Consider the following 17,844-nt stretch of genomic DNA (forward strand, 5'->3'; position numbering starts at 1 on the left):
TCTGAATATATCTGTTAAACCGATCTGATCCAGTGTGTCATGCAAAGCCATTGTTTCCTTCTTGATGTTCTGTTTAGATGGTCTATCCACTGATTTAAGTAGTGTGTTAAAGTCACCTACTATTATTGTATTATTATCAGTTAGTTCCTTTATGTTTGTTATTAACTGTTCCATGTATTTGTGTGCTCCTATATTGGATTAATATTTACAATTATGATATCTTTTTGTTGGATTGTCCCCCTTATTATTATACATAGTGTCCTTCTTTGCTTCTTGTTATAGTCTTTGTTTTAAAGTGTATTTTGTCCAATATATGTATTAGTATTCCAGCCTTATTTTGACATCCATGTGCATGATAGGTATTTCTTCATCCCCTCATTTCAATCTGCCGCTGTATTTATGTCTAAAATGAGTCTCTTATAGGCAGCATACAGATGGGTCTTGTTTTTTTTTTTTTAATCCATTCTGTCACTCTATGTCTTTTGATTGTAACATTTACTCTGGCTACATTCAACGTAATTATTGATAGATATGTATTTATTGCCATCTTATTACTTGTTTGCGATTGTTTCTAAAGATTTTCTCTGATCCTTTATTGTCTTTCTCTCATGTTTAGATTTTCTTTAGTGATATATTTGAATTTCTTTCTCTTTATTCTTTGCAGATTAGGGGGTTTTGATATATGGTTACCATTAGGTTTGTATATAACCTCTTTTGCACACAGCAGTCTATATTAAGTTGATGGTTGTTTAAGTTGCAATCCATTCCTTACTCCTCTCCTTCCAACATTTTTAGGTATATGTTCTTATATTTTACATCCTTTTATTTTGTGAGTTCCTTGAATGATTTTTCACAGAAATATTCATTTTTACTGCTTTTATGTTTCACACCTTATCCTGTCACTTCTGGTCTCTTGATTTAAAGATTCCCCTTTACTATATCTTCCAGGGCTGGCTTAGTGGTCATGAACTTCTTTAGTTTCTGTTTGTCTAGGAAACTCTGTAGCTCTACTTCTATTCCGAATGATAATCATATTGGATAGAGTATTCTTGGCTGCAGAGTTTTACTATTAAGCACTTTAATTTTGTTTTAAATATTTATTTATTTTTGAGACAGAGACAGAGCATGAATGGGGGAGGGTCAGAGAGAGAGGGAGACCCAGAATCCAAAGCAGACTCCAGGCTCTGAGCTGTCAGCATAGAGCCCAACGCGGGGCTCGAACTCACAAGCCGTGAGATCATGACCTGAGCCGAAGTCAGAGGCTCAACCGACTGAGCCACCCAGAACTTTAAATATATTATGCAACTCCCTTCTGGCTCATGAAGTTTCTGCTGAAAAATCTCCTGCTGGCCTTCTGGGGTTTCCCTTTTAAGTTACTGTTTTCTTTTGTCTTGCTGCTTTTAGAATTTTTTATTACCATACTTTGACAATTTAATTACAATATGTCTTGGTGTGGGCCTGCTTTTGTTGATTTTGATGGGAATTCTCTGTGCCTTCTGGATCTGAACATCTGCTTCCTTCCCCAGATTAAAGAAGTTACAGCTATTATTTCTTCAAATAAATTTTCTGCCCTATTTTCTTTTCTTCTTCTGGGACTCCTATAATAAGAATGGTATTACGGTTGATGGAATCACTGAGTTCCTTATGTCTATTCTTGTTTTGTATAATTCTTTTTCCTCTCTTTTGTTCAGTTCCATTACTTTCCATTACTCTCTTCTAGGTCTCTAATTCATTCCTCTACTCTTCCAGCCTGCTGTTCATTCCATCAAGCATGTTTCTCATTTCATTTATTGAGCCCTTTATCTATACTATGTTATTCCTTATCTCTGTGTCAAGAAAGAGTGTCTTCCACTCTTTTCTCAATTCCAGTGAGTATCCTTATGATCCATTATTTTAAATTCTCTATCATGCATGTTACTTTTATGTTTTGCTTAGGTCTCTGGCCATTGCCTTGTCCTGTTCTTTCATTTGGGATATATTTTCTGTCTTCTCATTTTGTGTAAGTCTGTGCCTGTTTCTCTATGTTAGGAAAAGTCAGGTATGTCTCCTGTTCTTGAGGATAATGGCCTTATAAAGAAGAGGTCCTGGAGTGCCCTGCCATGTAATGTCTCATGTTTCCCAAGGCCTGGCTCTTCTGGGAATATTTCCAATGTAGGCAGCATGTACTCTCATGTTTTGTCCTGGACACTTTGTCCTTCAAGCCAGTTGTCTGCAGAGGCTTTCTTTGACTGCTGTGGGCATGTTTGGTCTCTGGTCTGAATGTGGTACATTGTAACCAGATGTGCTCTTGTCTGTTTGTGAAATAAAACCTGTTGCCACCATGGCAGGAACTGAGGCTCTGCAAAAATCTCGTGTGGGGAAATGTGGTATTGGCTGGGGTTTGGGCCAGTGTTCTGGGAGAACGGGCCCACTGTGCTGGGACTAAGGCCAGTGTGACTGGGAGCGGTGGTTCCACCGGAGCATAGGGTGGGGGTTGGCTCGGTGTGAACAAGTTAGATAGTGAATGTAGGCCCTGAGCTCTTCCTGCAGCTGGCCTTGTGCTTATGCCTAGTGCCAGGGGCACAAAATGGTGCCAGTCAGTTCCTTTTTTCTCAGAGGGGTCTCTCCCTAAATGCAGTCTCTCTGGGACACACTCCAAAATGAGTAAATAACCTCCCCAATGTGTGCCTCAGGTGCTCTTCAGATCATTGTTTTCCATGCTATATATTTGTAGGCTGTTTGCCTACCTTCTCTCCAAGAGCAGCCCCAATATTGCTCAAGCTCTCTCAGAGCCAAGCCAGTGACGTTTAAAAGTCCAGGCTTTATACCCCACTGGTTGCAAGAACTCATGAAATTCAGGCTCTTTCCCTTTCCAAGCCAATTGCTAAGAGGATTTGTTTTCCCTGTGTGCTCCCCTCTGTGCTGGACTGTTTCTCACTCTTCTCTGCAACTATGGCTCCCTCCCCAGTACAGCAGCCAATCTGTCTGTCTCCCAAGTAATGTCTCCACACTTCCTACTTTCTTTGATGTGGCTTTTTCTCTACCTTTAGTTGTGGAGTTCTGCCAGTCTTCAGGGCAATTTCTGGGATATTTAGGATGATTTGATAGTTATCCAGTTGTATCCATGAGATGAGGTGAGCCTACAGTCCTCCTATTCTGCCCACCATCTTCTAATCTCCTTTTATCATTTTAATATGCTTTTTAAAAACTTAAATTTCTGATTGTTCATTGCTACTATGTAAAGATACAATTCATTTTTGTATATTAATCTTGTGTCCTGTAACTTACTAAAGTCACTTATTAGTTCTAATGCATTTCTTTTTTGGTAGATCTATCAGATTTTCTATGTAGATAACCATGTTGCTTTCAAATAAATATAGTTTTACCTCTTTCTAATCCAGATACCTTCCATTTCTTTTCTTGCTTTATTGCATTGGTTAGAACATTGAGCACAATGTTCAGTATAAGTAATGATAGCAGACACCCTTGACTTATTCATAATCTCAGGGGGGGAAAATTCATTGTTTCACCATTAAGTATGATGTTAGTGATAGGTTTTTTGTAGATTCCCTTATCAAGTTGAAGTAGTTCTTTTCTATTTCCAGTTGGCAGAGAGGTTTTTTTGTTTTGTTTTGTTTTTTGTTTTTTTAAATCAGGAATGGATGTTAGATTTTATTAAATTTTTTTCCTGCATCTACTGAGATGAATATGTGGTTTTGCTTCTATAGTTTATAAATATGGTGAATTACACTGATTTATTTGTGAATGGTTAGCCAGTCTTGTATTTTTGGGATCTACTTGGTCATGATATATTAACATTTTTATATATTATTGGACTCAATTTGTTAAAATTTTGTTAAAAAGTTTTGCTTCTACATTCATGAGATATATTAGTTTACAGTTTTATTTCCTCTAATGGGTTTATCTGATTCTGATATTAATGTTGACCTCACAGAATTAGTTGGAAAGTATTTGATCCTCTTCAATTTTCTTCAAGTGTTTGATATAAAATTATTATTATTTCTTTTATAACTTCTTAGAATTCTCTAGTGGAGCAATGTGGACCTGGGGTTTTCTTTGTGGAACATTTAAAAATATACATCCATTCATCTTCATAGATATAGGGCAATCCAGGTTATCTACTTTTCTTGAATGGGCTTTGGTAGTTTTTGTCTTTTAAGGTGTTCATTTTGTTTTTTTAATTAAATACAGAAAATATATTTTATTCATCTCTGTCTCCCCAATGCCAAACACAATAGTTTGATGAGTGAATTTTGTTAAATGAAAGTATGGAAAAATTGACTTCTATGCTCAAAAGTAATCTTCGTAAAAATTCATCTGTGTTGATTTTTGTGAGTACACAAAGGCCATCCTCATTGTAAACAATTCAATACAAAAAAATTTAATTAGGAAGTAAAAATCCAAAGTTCCCCAATTTTTTGTTTTTCAATGTCTAAAGGTAATATATATTTAGAAGAATTTTTTTTACTTTAAAAAACAGGATCACATTATGTAGCCAAGTTTTGAACCTGTTCCCTTCTTCCCCTTTAAACATATATCTAGCTCTCATTTAGTACACATCCAGATTCTCTCTCCTTCTTAAAGGATACATAGTAATCTCTCATTTGGCAGTACCATAATATAATCATACTCCTACTGACATTTAGATTATTTTTAATTTTGTGATATAACATACAGTGATATAATGATATCTTTGCATTTTGCATTCTTGTGCAAGTATTTTAAAGTTAATGTTGTATGAAAGCAATATGTATACACAAATTAATAAATCAAATATCTTTAGAAGGCTGATTAGTAGTCATTTGCTTCATTTTCATTGCCCTTCCTATACCCTCCAAAGAATTGTTAAACCTCTCTGAAAATGATTAGTAGTTCTTTTTCCCTGAAAGACATCTTAATGGAGGCTTCTTGTCTCCTGCTGTTTAAATTAGACATGTTCTAGGATTTTTGAACAGCTATCAGCCCAGGATTTACCTTCACTTCTCGGCTGTGCATATATCATGCACCTTCAACCCAGGGTCTTCCATTTTTGTTTATTTGTTTGTTCCTTTGTTTTGCAATAGCTTCTTTAAAAAATGGCGTATAGAAGGTACTTTTTTGAGACACTGTATGTTTGCAAATGTCTTTATTTGATACTTACATTTGATTGATGATTTGGCTTGGAAAGAATGCTTCCTCAGTAATTTGAAGACATCACTCCATTGTGATATGGCATTCAATGTTGCTATGGATCTATCCAATACCATTGTGATATTTTTCTTTTCAAATTGTTATTTAATTTCTAGTTAGTTAGCATACAGTGCATTATTGGTTTGAGTAATCACTTACACACAACACCCAGTGCTCATTAAAAGTACCCTCCTTAATACCCACTACCCATCCAGCCCTTCTCCCACTCATCTCCCTCTATCAACCCTCAGTTTGTTCTCCAACATAACTGTCTCTTATGGTTTGTTTCCCTCTCTCTTTTTTCCTCCCTTCCCATATGTTCTTCTGTTTTGTTTCTTAAATTCCACCCATTAATGAAATCATTGGTGTTTGTCTTTCTCTGACTTATTTACCTCAGTGTAATACACACTAGCTCCATCCACTTCTTACAAATGGCTAGATTTCATTCTTTCTGATGACTAATATTTCATTGTACATATATACATCTTCTTTATCTATAAGGTGTGCATTTCAATTCCAGCACTGAATTTCAATTTCCATTTCAATTTTTTCAATACCTTTGGTCATAACTTTCCCTTATTATTCTTTTAAAATGTGTAGAATCTGAAGTGATGTCACTTTTGTCATCTAATATTATTTCTCTAAACATCCTGGTGATATGCTCATAGGAAAGTTATCAATTTTAAAACTTTACTGTCATGTATACATGAATTAATTTTATGGCTTTAAATAGGTACTGCTCACAATGACTTATTTTAAAATAGTTATATTATTTCTGCTCTGCCAATATTCTTACAAGTCATTTAAACTGGGCCTTATTTCATTATCTCTAAAAATGATTAGGTGAAATGGGTTAAGATCTTTCCAGCTCAAAGAGTTTGATTCCATAAATTAAAAAAACATATGTATGTGTGGTTCTAAGTTTATATGTTTCTGGTATGTTATTTTTCATTTTTAGTAGCAAGAAAATTTCCCTGAAAGTATTTATTCATGAAAGCAATTCCACAGAACAACAACAAAAAATAACAAACCTAATATTTCACTTAATTTTGATAATAAAATAATAGGCAATTCTCTCATAAGACTTTTTAAAAAAGGTATTCCAAAACTCTAATTTTTAAACACTTTTCAATAAGAACAGAGAAGTTTATTTGATATTTGTCCCAGATATCTGTTGTAATGTATTTTCACTCATGCATATAATAAGCAAGTGTTTACATGAAATGGAGCCAAAGGAGTCTATATGCCCTGCTCTCTGCAACCTTATTCAGATTTGTTTCCCAAAAAGAATATGAAATATAACATAGTCTTCTTAATTTTCTAAGGATACTTGCTGGTAACTCTTTGAATGTTTTTATTTAGACAGTGAATGTTTGTTTTTTAGCACTTTATCAAAATGCTTTATTTTATTATCTTTGTAACTAATTTACTAATTTCACTAATTATTACTTAATAAATAGGGAGCCAGAAATGACTACATATAAAGGGATTTATATCTTTGATTCATAAAGGAAGACTGTCTCTTTTCCTCTGATTAGTCATGAAGCAGCAACTTTAGCAACAACCAATCATCCACCCTAATACTTTGAAATCCCTTAGATTCAAAACATCTGTTTTCTTCAAAGAGCAACAGTTCCATAACTAAGAATAAAAAATCACAGTCTTGGGGAACTAATAAAATTGTAAACTAAATTTTCCAAGGCAGCAATAATTTCAGTTCTAAAGATTATCTAGAATGCACATGAGAATGGAATTGTTTTTTCATTATCTAGGACCACTGAGTCTTGCATGAGTTCATCCATGATGTAAAAGCTAAAATCTTAAATGTGTATCTATTTTCTGGCATTAGCTATGCCTCCCAATCAATTTATAAAGTGGACTGAGAAGCACACAAGTAGAAAGTCATAGTATGGAAGGACCCTTAATGAAATTCTTCCAGAACTTTCATTTCACTGGCCACATTTAATTTCCTAATTAAAAAATAGGCAAAAAAAGTATAAAATCTAGCTGTCTACTATTTATAAGTGATACCTAAATTGCAATACAGTCTGAAAATAAAGAAGGAAAAAAGATATACTAGGTAAATGGTGAGGAAAAGGAAGAAGATGTAGCAATATTAAGAGCAGACCAGATAGAATTTAAGTCAAAAGTAGTAAAAAGGGGAAAAAAAGCCTTATTTTATATTGATAAAATATTCAGTCCATTTAAATTAGTCATTAGCCATTATATGTACCATACAAAATAACATGAAAACACATGCTGGCAGTAGTAAGAAGATAGGCATAGACATTACTATAATGGGAGATTTTAACTATCTCTATGAATTTGACAGATTAAGTATAAAAAGTAATTATGGGAGGGGCGCCTGGGTGGCTCAGTCGGTTAAGTGTCCGACTTCGGTTCAGGTCTCACGGTTTATGGGTTCAAGGCCCACGTTGGGCTCTGTGCTGACAGCTCGGAGCCTGGAGCCTGCTTCAGATTGTGTGTGTGTGTCTCTCTCTCTCTGCCCATCCCCTGCTCATGCTCTGTCTCTCTGTCTCTCAAAAATAAATAAATGTAAAAAAAAAATTTTTTTTTTAAGTAATTATGGGAGCGCCTGGGTGTCTGAGTCAGTTAAGTGGCCGACTCTTGACTTTGGCTCAGGTCATGATCTCACGGTTTGTGAGTCTGAGCCCTGTGTCAGGCTCTGCGCTGACAGCATGGAATCTGCTTAAGATTCTGTCTCCTTCTCTCTCTGCCCCTCCCGGGCTTGCGTGAGCGCACACTCTGTCTCTCTCAAAATAAATAAAAATAAACTCAAACAGAAAAAAGTTAACTATGGTTACAGAAAAAATTTAAAAGCATGAATATTAACCAACTTAATTTGTATCCTAGAAATAGAAGATATATATTTTTTTCAAATTCCCACAAAATATTTTACAAAATAGACCATATGCAAGGCCACAAAAAAAACTCAAAAAATTTTAAGAAATAGTCAACATAGATTGCACATTTTAATAATAAAGTTTTATATTTTTCCTTCTCTGAAGAGAAACTCATTTACATATGGTGTCTTTCAATAAGGTCATGCTTAGATATCATTATTCTTGAATAACAGCCACAAACATTTTGTTTTAAAAAAGTCTAAAAGACTTTAATTGCTAAGAGGCTCAAAAAGATAAAGAAACAACATTTTCTTGATTTGTGTTCAATAATCCCCCAGCAGAAATGTTTATTTCCAGCCTTGTATTCATAAGAATGCAAACTTGCACTTACATACTGAAAATGACATAGGAGCAATATACAAGTTCAAGAAGAAAAAACGCCAAAAGAGCCAAAACTAAGGTTTATGTAATAGACACAGAAAGATAAAACCGAGAAAATACATTTTAGAAAAACAAACTTCTTAAGGACCATTGTATTTTACTTGCTTCCACCCTCCACCATTCTTAGTTTTATATTCATAAGGGTGTCTAATAGAAAACCAAGACCAACACCATTCATTCACAAAATCAGCAAACTAATAATTATTTTATTTCAATTTGTTATAACAGGTGATGAACTTGTGCCAAAAAGACATTGTGCTATCAAAACGAGGAATGAAAAACTACAGAGATTTCAGATAAACTAAATCAAATAAGCATAAATTTCCTCCAAAGAAATACAAATTTCCCAGTTGGCAAATATAATAGTTGGCAATTCCCAGACTGCCAAAGAAGCCAAATGCAATTTCTCTCTATTACTGATGTTACCCTGTGAATTGAACTGAAGGCCCTATGGTAACCAGCCCCCACTGAACAGTGTCTAAAATATAACTGCCTCACAATTAATTTTATAACACATCCAGTAAGTCTCTTCTCTGTAATGTGCCAATATGTTATGCAATAATTGCATCTTAATTACAAGTACTTTACATTCAGACAATAAAACCTTTATTAACATTTCAAAATTTGAAAGAAGAAAACTCCTTAAGCATTCACAGTGTGGAAGATGCTTTATATTGCATGAATCATGAACAGGGCAGTGATCCTGCCATTACTATAATAAAAAGAGGTATTATCTCTCCTTCCTTTGAACATCTGTAGTACTTATCATCCCAATCACTCATTTGGCACAGTTTTGAAGTAGTAAATTCTTCACATGCATCTGTCTGATCTGAATGAATCCTTAAGGGCAATAGTCTCATCCTCTGTTTATTGGGATCTTCCCAATAGAGAAGTAAGGCAAGTAAGAGGATCTACCTCACAAGCAAGAACTGTTTCTTAAATATTAAATTGACTTTTGTTAATTAATTAAGGAATGTCACCAACATACCCTTCCTTCAACAGCATCTATGGAGCATGGTTACTGCTCTATATTCCAGAGTGTCTATACTTCCAAATTTTCCCCAAAATTAAAATGAAGCAAACAAAACAACAAGGTCTACTTAACATAACTAGATTTTAGGTAAGCGGCATTAGAGAAAATGAATAAATTTTCTTTAGGTTAATCCTAACTCTAATCAAAGATCTTCAAACATCTAGGTTCTAGCAGAATTAGGTGGGCCGTAACACTATTTTAAATCCCTGTCCCAGGGTTAGAAAATAATAGCAACAATAACAAAGCTTTACCATCTGTCCCCAAAATTCTTCCTTTCTTCTCTAGACCTTCCTACACTCAATCAGCGGTTACCCCTACACCTTCCAAAAGGTTCCCATGGCTCATGTCTTTAGCAATTCCACTGTACAATGACTCAAATTTTAACACGCGTTTTAGAATATCCTTAAGGACTTGTTAAACACAAATTGCTGGGCTCTACCCCTAGAGTTTCTTATTCAGTAGGTCTAGTGTGGGTCTGCATTATTTGCATTTCTAACCAGCTTCAGGTGATGCCGATGCTCCTCATCCAGAGACCATACTTTGAGAACTACTATACACTCAAATATGCCCCCATTTCTGTAATGTTTACTGTGCCTGATTATATCATGCAAATCAATTTTAAAGTTTAATTCTTCTTTTAGATGAAGCTTGGTATCTTTCCTATTCTAAATAGGAGTTGGCCATGTGGAGTGAATGGATGGCAAACACCATTTTCAAAGTCTTCACGTGGAGACTTTCAGTATAGTATTAAATGTGTTTCGACAAAGAGTGACTCCCTAACTTTTCTAGCTCCAAAATGCTACGCAGTCATTTGGACCAGGTGACTGTCTCTACAGGGAAGCACCAAACTAATTAGTTATTCGGTCCACATTAACCCAATTTAGAATTACAGGGATGCACATATTATCCCCTTTGCCAGGAACCTTTCTCCCTCCTTCTCATATGGTTAACTTGTTTTCTTTCAGATCTTAGCTCAGAGATGACTTATTCAGGGAACCTTCCTTTTCGTCCCCATGACCAGGTCAAACCTATTACGGGTTTTCATAGAGTCACTGAATCCCCTCCTTTGTAGCCGTTGTCATGGTTGCATTTTTCACATTTGTTTATATAAGTATTTTACTAATAGTTATTTTCTACACTGGATTACAAGCTCCAGACAGGGAATGTTTTTGGTTTTGATCACCATTATACTTTCAGCACCTAGCACAGTATCAGGGACATAGAAGATGTTCTCAGATATTGAAGCTCAGATATCTGAGCTTTTTTTAGCCCAAAGAAAGATAAGGGGAAGTATTCCTTCTATACTTTGCCCTTTTCAGCTACCTGATTAAAAAAAAAACAAACAGAAAAACAAACAAACAAAAACCCCAGAAAAACAAAAAAAAACTTACCTTTTCTGAATAATTCTTGGAGACTTTCAGCACTTTGATTTAATACAGCCCATATTTCTTCTTCCTGCAGAGGTCCACCCCGAACCTCCAGGGCCTCAGCTAGTGACACGTGCATATTACCTAAGAAACAAAGGAAACAGAAGGGGTACATATCAGCAACTTGCACTGCATTTGTAGTGGTGAAAGTTCTACATCAGTGATGCGAGACTGAGGTTCCTATCTACCTAATTTCTCAATATGGCCTTTAATCTAAACATAATCCTACAGCTTAAACTCATGGAGGATAGAAGAATTAGAGGGAAAAAAATCTCAAAATAACTACTTGCCCTAGCCCAACAGGATCAGCTTCAGAGCCTGAACTGGAAAATAGGTGGTGACTATTTCATGGCAGAAGAGAGAGACTTGAAGGTACCAGGAGGCACCAAAGTGTGGATGATTAAATCAGAGCAGAACTGAAGGCCTTTCAGATTATACTTCTAGGCTTCATCCTATCCATCCCAGGTAAAAAAGAGTAGAGAAGAGCTCCTACAGCCATGGTGCATGAAGCTGAAATAAGATGGAACACATTTATTCTACTCACTAATTGATTTCTACATCTTCAATATATACAGTATAACTATAAAATTTTTCACTGATGGACTTAACTACTTCCAGACCCAACTTTGCTGCCAACTTACCATTTGCCCCTGGAAAGACCATTTCACCTCTAACCTCAGTTTTCTATCCGTGACATGGGAATAATAATAATAGTAACAACATTGCCATTTTGGGGTGGCTATGGCAGGGAAAAGGGTTATTCCTGTAAACATGCTTTGTAATCTAACTCTGTAGAGGCTGAATTAATAAAAAATCAGGAGGTTGACTCTGTGGTGACATTTTTGTAGGGACAATCTTTTTCAATGGCATTAAATTAAGTGGGTGATAATATTAATAAATTTTAAGGTTTTCTACGGTGTTCAATAATTCTATTTTCGTTATGAAGGCAGGGGTGGGGGGAGTCTATATCATCTATATAAAGTGTCCTACATTGACATTCCTTGAAAAGAAAATTATTCCTTACAATGATCACTAAGATTTCTATCCAAACTAACCAATTTGAGCATAATGTGTATCTACTGGTAGGTAGAAGCAGATGGGTTTAGCAAAGAAGCTAGAGGGAGTGAAAAATGTTAAATGCTTATTTTCTGTAATTATAACCATTAAATTTTAAAATTAACCAACAAAAAACAGCTGTTTTAGAGAAAAGTTGATTTTGTTTACTCAACTAACAAGAATAGCTAATATTTTGTTTCAAATTACATTTATAATACTTTAACCCAGACTGAAAAAAAAGCAACTCCAGCTACAAATGAGGTCAGCCTTGTCCTGTTACTTTTCTTTTCAAATATTTACTATAGCATTTTATGCTTAGAGCCTACCTTGAGGGGTGTGTACTTAAGTGGAACAATGTGGTAGTTAAAAGGGAAGACAGAAGATACTGCTTAGAAAAAGCCAGTCATTTTTATTTAGCTTGTATAGAAGTGATTATTTATTCAAACACTTCTTCCCCCAAAAAACTCTCAGTTTCATATTCACTTTATTAAATGGCAGCATATTTATTTTTTAAAAAATAATAAGCTTCATTCCTTTCTAAGAGATAGGAGTTATTATCTTCTACGTAAAATACTGTATTGAATTGGAAGTTTCAACAGATGCGTCAAGATACTATTAGGAATCAGATACCCAACAGGATTTGTGAGTAAGTCTACCCTGCAGCAAATTTCCAAAGTAATATGTCTGAGAACTGGTTAGATAGCTCTAAAGCCTACACATAAGGTATAAAGAGTACAGAGAACATTACATGTGAGGAATTTCTTTGAAGATAGGTGTACTGATTTTCATGTCTCCCTCAAAGTAGAAGGGATGCAGGAAGGTGCCTTTGTTTAACATCTAGCCAGCAAAAGAGGGCTCAATGGAACCCCAGGAGCACTTCCCCGGTGTTAGGGAGTTCACCAAAAGGAGGACACCATAGACTGGTGCCTGATACTTCAGGAATCTACAGGTTTTGGCTGTCACTCTGAGACAGCAGCCAGAGAGGAGAGAGCATACAAGACTCAGAGTGAGGAAGCATGCTGTAATTGGGGTGGGGTATAAACAGCTTGGAGCTAACAAAATTCTACCCAGATGAAAATGTTATGAAATTTAGGTTGTGGCAATGGTTGCACAACTCTGTACCTATACTAAAAACCACTGAAGGTAAATTTTAAAAGGGTAAATTTTATGGTATGGCAATTATATCTCAGTAAAGCTGTCTAAAAAAAGTAATCCTACTCAGAGTACCTCCTGTGGTTCCCAGAGTACCATCAGGAGGGGAAAGGTGGGAGAGGGGTAGGAGGGATGAACAGGAAGGATGAGGGGGTAGGAAGACAGGAGAAGGAGAAGGAAGCAGAAGAAGAATTAGGTACTGGCTAGTAGAAGGGATCATATTTTGAAGTGTCACAGAAAGTACAGCTCCAGTGAAGGTCTCTGAAGAACACACTAAAGTACACATAAGAGAAACAGCCTTAAGCACATATCAAGTTCAAAATGAGTTACAAGTCAGGTAAAAAAAATTATTTGCCTCTCTATCTTTCTTCCTTCCCCCAGTTTAAATCCTAATTGGGTCAGATAAAGCAACTTGCAAGTGGGTGAGGAGATAAGTAACAAAAGGAGAAGCTAAGCACATTGCCTCCCGCCTATAGCTAATCGTAGCTATGGGAAGGAATAGCTTTGAATGAAGACTGAAGTGTTGATTAATATACTGACTAGGCATTTTTAATGATGGAATTGACCTTGTATTTTCAACTTGAGTGACTGTAGTTCTTAAGTGACTGTAAGGAGAGAATTATGGACCTGAATTTCTACATAGAGGCAAGAGAAGAACTTCCCTCATGAAAGGAAGGAAGGAAGGAGACAAAATAAGTTGCTTATGATTACACCTTATGCATTCCATTGTAAAGCAAATGATCTGTATCATATACAAAGTTCTAAAACTTAAGATACAGGTTTATACTTAGTGTTAAAGAAATTGGTTTTTAAAATATAATTATTTTCTTCAACAATGGCCAAACTATGGAGAGAGCCCTAAAGTCCATTGACTAATGAAATGAAAAAGAAGATGTGGTGTTTATATATACATAATATGCAATAGTACTCAGCCATCAAAAAGAATGAAATCTTGCCATTTGCAATGATGTGGATGGAGCTAGTATGTATTAGGCTAAGCAAAATAAGTCAATCAGAGAAAGACAAATACCATATAATTTCACTCATATGTGGAGCTTAAGAAACAAAACATACGAACATATGGGAAAGGCGGGGCCAGAAGAGAGAGAAACAAACCACAAGAGACTCTTAATGATAGAGAACAAACTACAGGTTGATGGAGGAAGGTGGTGGGAGATGGGCTAGATGGGTGATGGGCACTAAGGAAGGCATATGCTGTGATGAGCACTGGGTATTGTATGTAAGTGATGAATCACTGAATTCTACTCCTGGAACCAATATTGTACTGTATGTTAACTAACTAGAATTTAAATTTAAAAAAAAGAAAGAAAATCACCATAATAAATATATAATTACTTCCTATAAGAAAATGAAAAAGTAAAAGTAACTTCTGAACACAACAGAGTTTTTCAGTGCTTGATTTGTCTTATAAAGATTACTGATTATACTTCTGTTATTTGACTCAATCAGGCTGAATTATATATTAGTCTCCTGTTAATTTTTATTAGAAAGTATTTGTCTATTCAGTGAAGTAGGATCTCTATGCATCTCTAGCTGGAACTCGTTAGAACTTCAAAACATAGAAGGAACACTATTTTTGAAAGCAATATTATATAGCTAACAAAATAGATTTGATATTTTTAATTTACAGCTTGCTAGAAAAAAAGCTTAAGACTTTTTAAAACTGCCTCGCCCCTCAAATCATCCAATCTCAAAACTTAATGTATTGCTAAAACAGCTTTCTAAAAATCAAACAACACTATAATTTACAAATTATCTACCATCACCATGTTTGACAATTGCCATCATTATCGTTATCAGTTTTCTCTATTTTTATTCACCTTTACTATGGCTTTCCATATCACTATCTCTGAAAGAATACAAGGGAGGGGCACCTGGGTGGCTCAGTCGGTTAAGCAACTGACTTCGGCTCAGGTCATGATCTCACAGTTTGTGGGTTTGAGCTCCGCATCAGGCTCTGTGCTGATAGCTTGGAGCCTGGAGCCTGCTTCGGATTCTGTGTCTCCCTCTCTCTCTGCCCCTCCCCCACTTGTGCTCTGTCTCTGTCTCTGTCTCTCTCTCTCTCTCTCAAAAATAAAATAAAAAATGTAAAAAAAATCTTTCTTTTGAAAGAAGACAAGGGAATGAAAGAAATGCAGAAGTAGAAGAAGAATGTAAATAAAAAATAAATAAAAAGTGGAAAAGTGGAGGAAAAAAAGCTTGAAGTCAACCAATAGATGACGGAAACAATTTGTCATGAAAATTCTTAAAAGTGTATTAACTTGAGTTGTTTCCTTTAGACACAGTACTAGACAACTTGGGGTATAGATGTATGACTGGCATTATTTTACCATCAAAGAGGTTCTGTTTTACAATTAACATACCTGTATTATTTACTTGTTTCCTTGAATGTGGTAGGCTACATGATAATGAAGGTTAAGGGAAGATTTTCAAATAAGAAAAATTAATTATATTACATAACCAGAATCTTTGTGTTTTTGGTTAACACAAATATTAGGTCATGACCTTAAAACTGTGCCCAGTCAGAAAAGCCACAGAAGGATTCTAACAGATGTCATTTTAATCCTGAGGGATTTGTGGCACTCAAAAATAGGAAGCATAGAAAAGTGTTTCCAAAAAGATTGAAATAGTAAACAGATTAACTGAATCCAATCAAGTCATGTAACAATCCGTCTGGGGTTAGACTAATGAATTAGGTTTGTTTAAATTGATTCTAAGGAAATAGGGCTATAAGATTACCATATTTTAAGAACAAAACAACTATAAAATAGAGCTCTGTGTGTGCCACTACAGAGCTCTTTGTGTGGGCAAAGATCTATTCACCATCCTAGCTAAGGACTTTGTTGGCCATTAAGACACAATAATGAGAGGCACCTGTGTGGCTTAGTCAGTTAAGCATCTAACTCTTGATTTCGGCTCAGGTCTTGATCTCACAGTTCATGGGATCGAGCCCTGTGACCAGCTCTGTGCTGACAGTGCAGAGCCTGCTTGGGATTCTCTCTGTCTCTCCCTCTCTCTGCTCTTCCCCTGCTCACTCAAGCTCTCCCTCAAAATAAATACATAAACATAAAAAAAAGAAAAGAAAAGAAAAGAAATCATAATGAGTTGAGAAGGCAACCTCCAAAATTATAAGTATCTTTTGATCCAAAAGATTCACAATGAAGTTTATAAAAAGTTTAAGAGATGCAAGCCCATATAATAGTATTTTTTAAAATTAAAGAATCTGTACATATTTGGTATTTTAGGTGTTTCTAATATTTAGGAGAAATAGGTCAGTTAGAATAATAGATCTGGTCTTTGATATCAATTTAAATAATGTAATTGAGAAAATGAGTTCAGACTTGTATTTTAAAATGTATCAAATACCACTGGAACATATAAAAGAAATTAATCTTAGCATACTTGTAAGTTTTCATTCATCAGATTTATTTAAATAATCAGGAAGATGGTTTTTTTGTCAGACAACTGAAATACTTAAAATTTTTTTTATTTAATATTTATTTAATATTTAAAAATATGAATGAAGCTTAAAATATTTTAAAAGGTTTAATTAACAAAGTTTTAAAATTATATACCCAATTAAATAACTCCTTGAAAGTGACTTAAATTTTTCTACAATAAAGTAATTAAATTGACCTTAGAAGCTTAAGAACTAGGTTTTAGAATTTTTAATTTAATAAAAATTTAAAAATAATTTTAATAATCTTTTTTGCATACAGTAATACCCCAGAGGCCATTTTTTCAAAGTTAGGAAAAAAAATCAATTAACTCAGAAAATCATCCTGGGTTACATAAAGTTTCTTAAATACAATATCAAATGTTTGATCCTTAGAAGAAAAAAAATGATAAATTAGAATCTATCAAAATTGAAACCTCTGCTTCTTGAAAAGAACTGCTAAAAGAATGGGGGAAAAAAGCCACAAATTAAAGGGAAATATTTGCAGATCACATAGCTGATAAAAGATTTTTATTCAGAATATATAAAGCATTGTCAAAAGTCAATAATGGGAAACAATCCCACTTAAAAAAAATAGGCAAGATATTTGAATACACACTTTGTCAAAGAAAATATCCGGATGGCAAATAAGCATATGAAAAGATACTCAACATCATTAGTCATTAGGAAAATGAAAATTAGAACAATGAGACATTGTTACATAGTTATCAGAATGGCTAAAATGAAAAAGACTGTCCATACTAAGTATTGACAAAGATGACAAGGAACTAGAACAATGGCTAGTGAGAATGTAAAATGGTACCCTTTGGAAAAATATTTGGTGAAAGTTTCTTAAAAAATTAAATTTAAGTCAACCATATGGTCTAGTCATTCCACTCCAAGGTATTTACCCAATAGAAATTAAACCACATATGTATATGAAGTCTTATATGCAAATCTTCGTTGCAGCTTTATTTGTAAAAGCCAAAACCTGGAAACAAGCAAATGTCTATCAACAAGTAAATGGATAAACAAATTTAGTGTATTTCCACAATGGATTATTAATCAGCAATAAAGAGGAATGAACTGTTATTGATACATGCAACAACATGAATCTCGAAATAATCATGTTGCATAAAGGAAGCTAGACAAAAAAAGTATATAATTTATGATTACACATGTAAAAAATTATAGAAAATGCAAACTAATTTATAGTTAGAGAAAATAGTTCAGTTGCCTGAGGAT

General features: G+C 34.6%; 1 protein-coding gene across 7 annotated transcripts in view; it reads right to left on the reverse strand.

Annotated features, from left to right (window-relative positions):
* The window catches only part of PTPN13 (protein tyrosine phosphatase non-receptor type 13), a 230,931-nt gene that overhangs the window by 159,578 nt on the left and 53,509 nt on the right, over positions 1 to 17,844 (reverse strand). For all 7 annotated transcript variants that reach the window (XM_042984235.1, XM_042984238.1, XM_042984236.1 and 4 more), the window contains exon 2: positions 10,899 to 11,018. In XM_042984235.1, the coding sequence (XP_042840169.1) occupies positions 10,899 to 11,013 (115 nt within the window). In that variant the 5' untranslated portion in view covers positions 11,014 to 11,018. The remainder of the gene's footprint in view (positions 1 to 10,898; positions 11,019 to 17,844) is intronic.

The sequence above is a fragment of the Panthera tigris genome, chromosome B1 (genome assembly GCF_018350195.1).
Source record: "Panthera tigris isolate Pti1 chromosome B1, P.tigris_Pti1_mat1.1, whole genome shotgun sequence".
In the NCBI taxonomy this organism is placed as follows: Eukaryota; Metazoa; Chordata; class Mammalia; order Carnivora; family Felidae; genus Panthera; species Panthera tigris.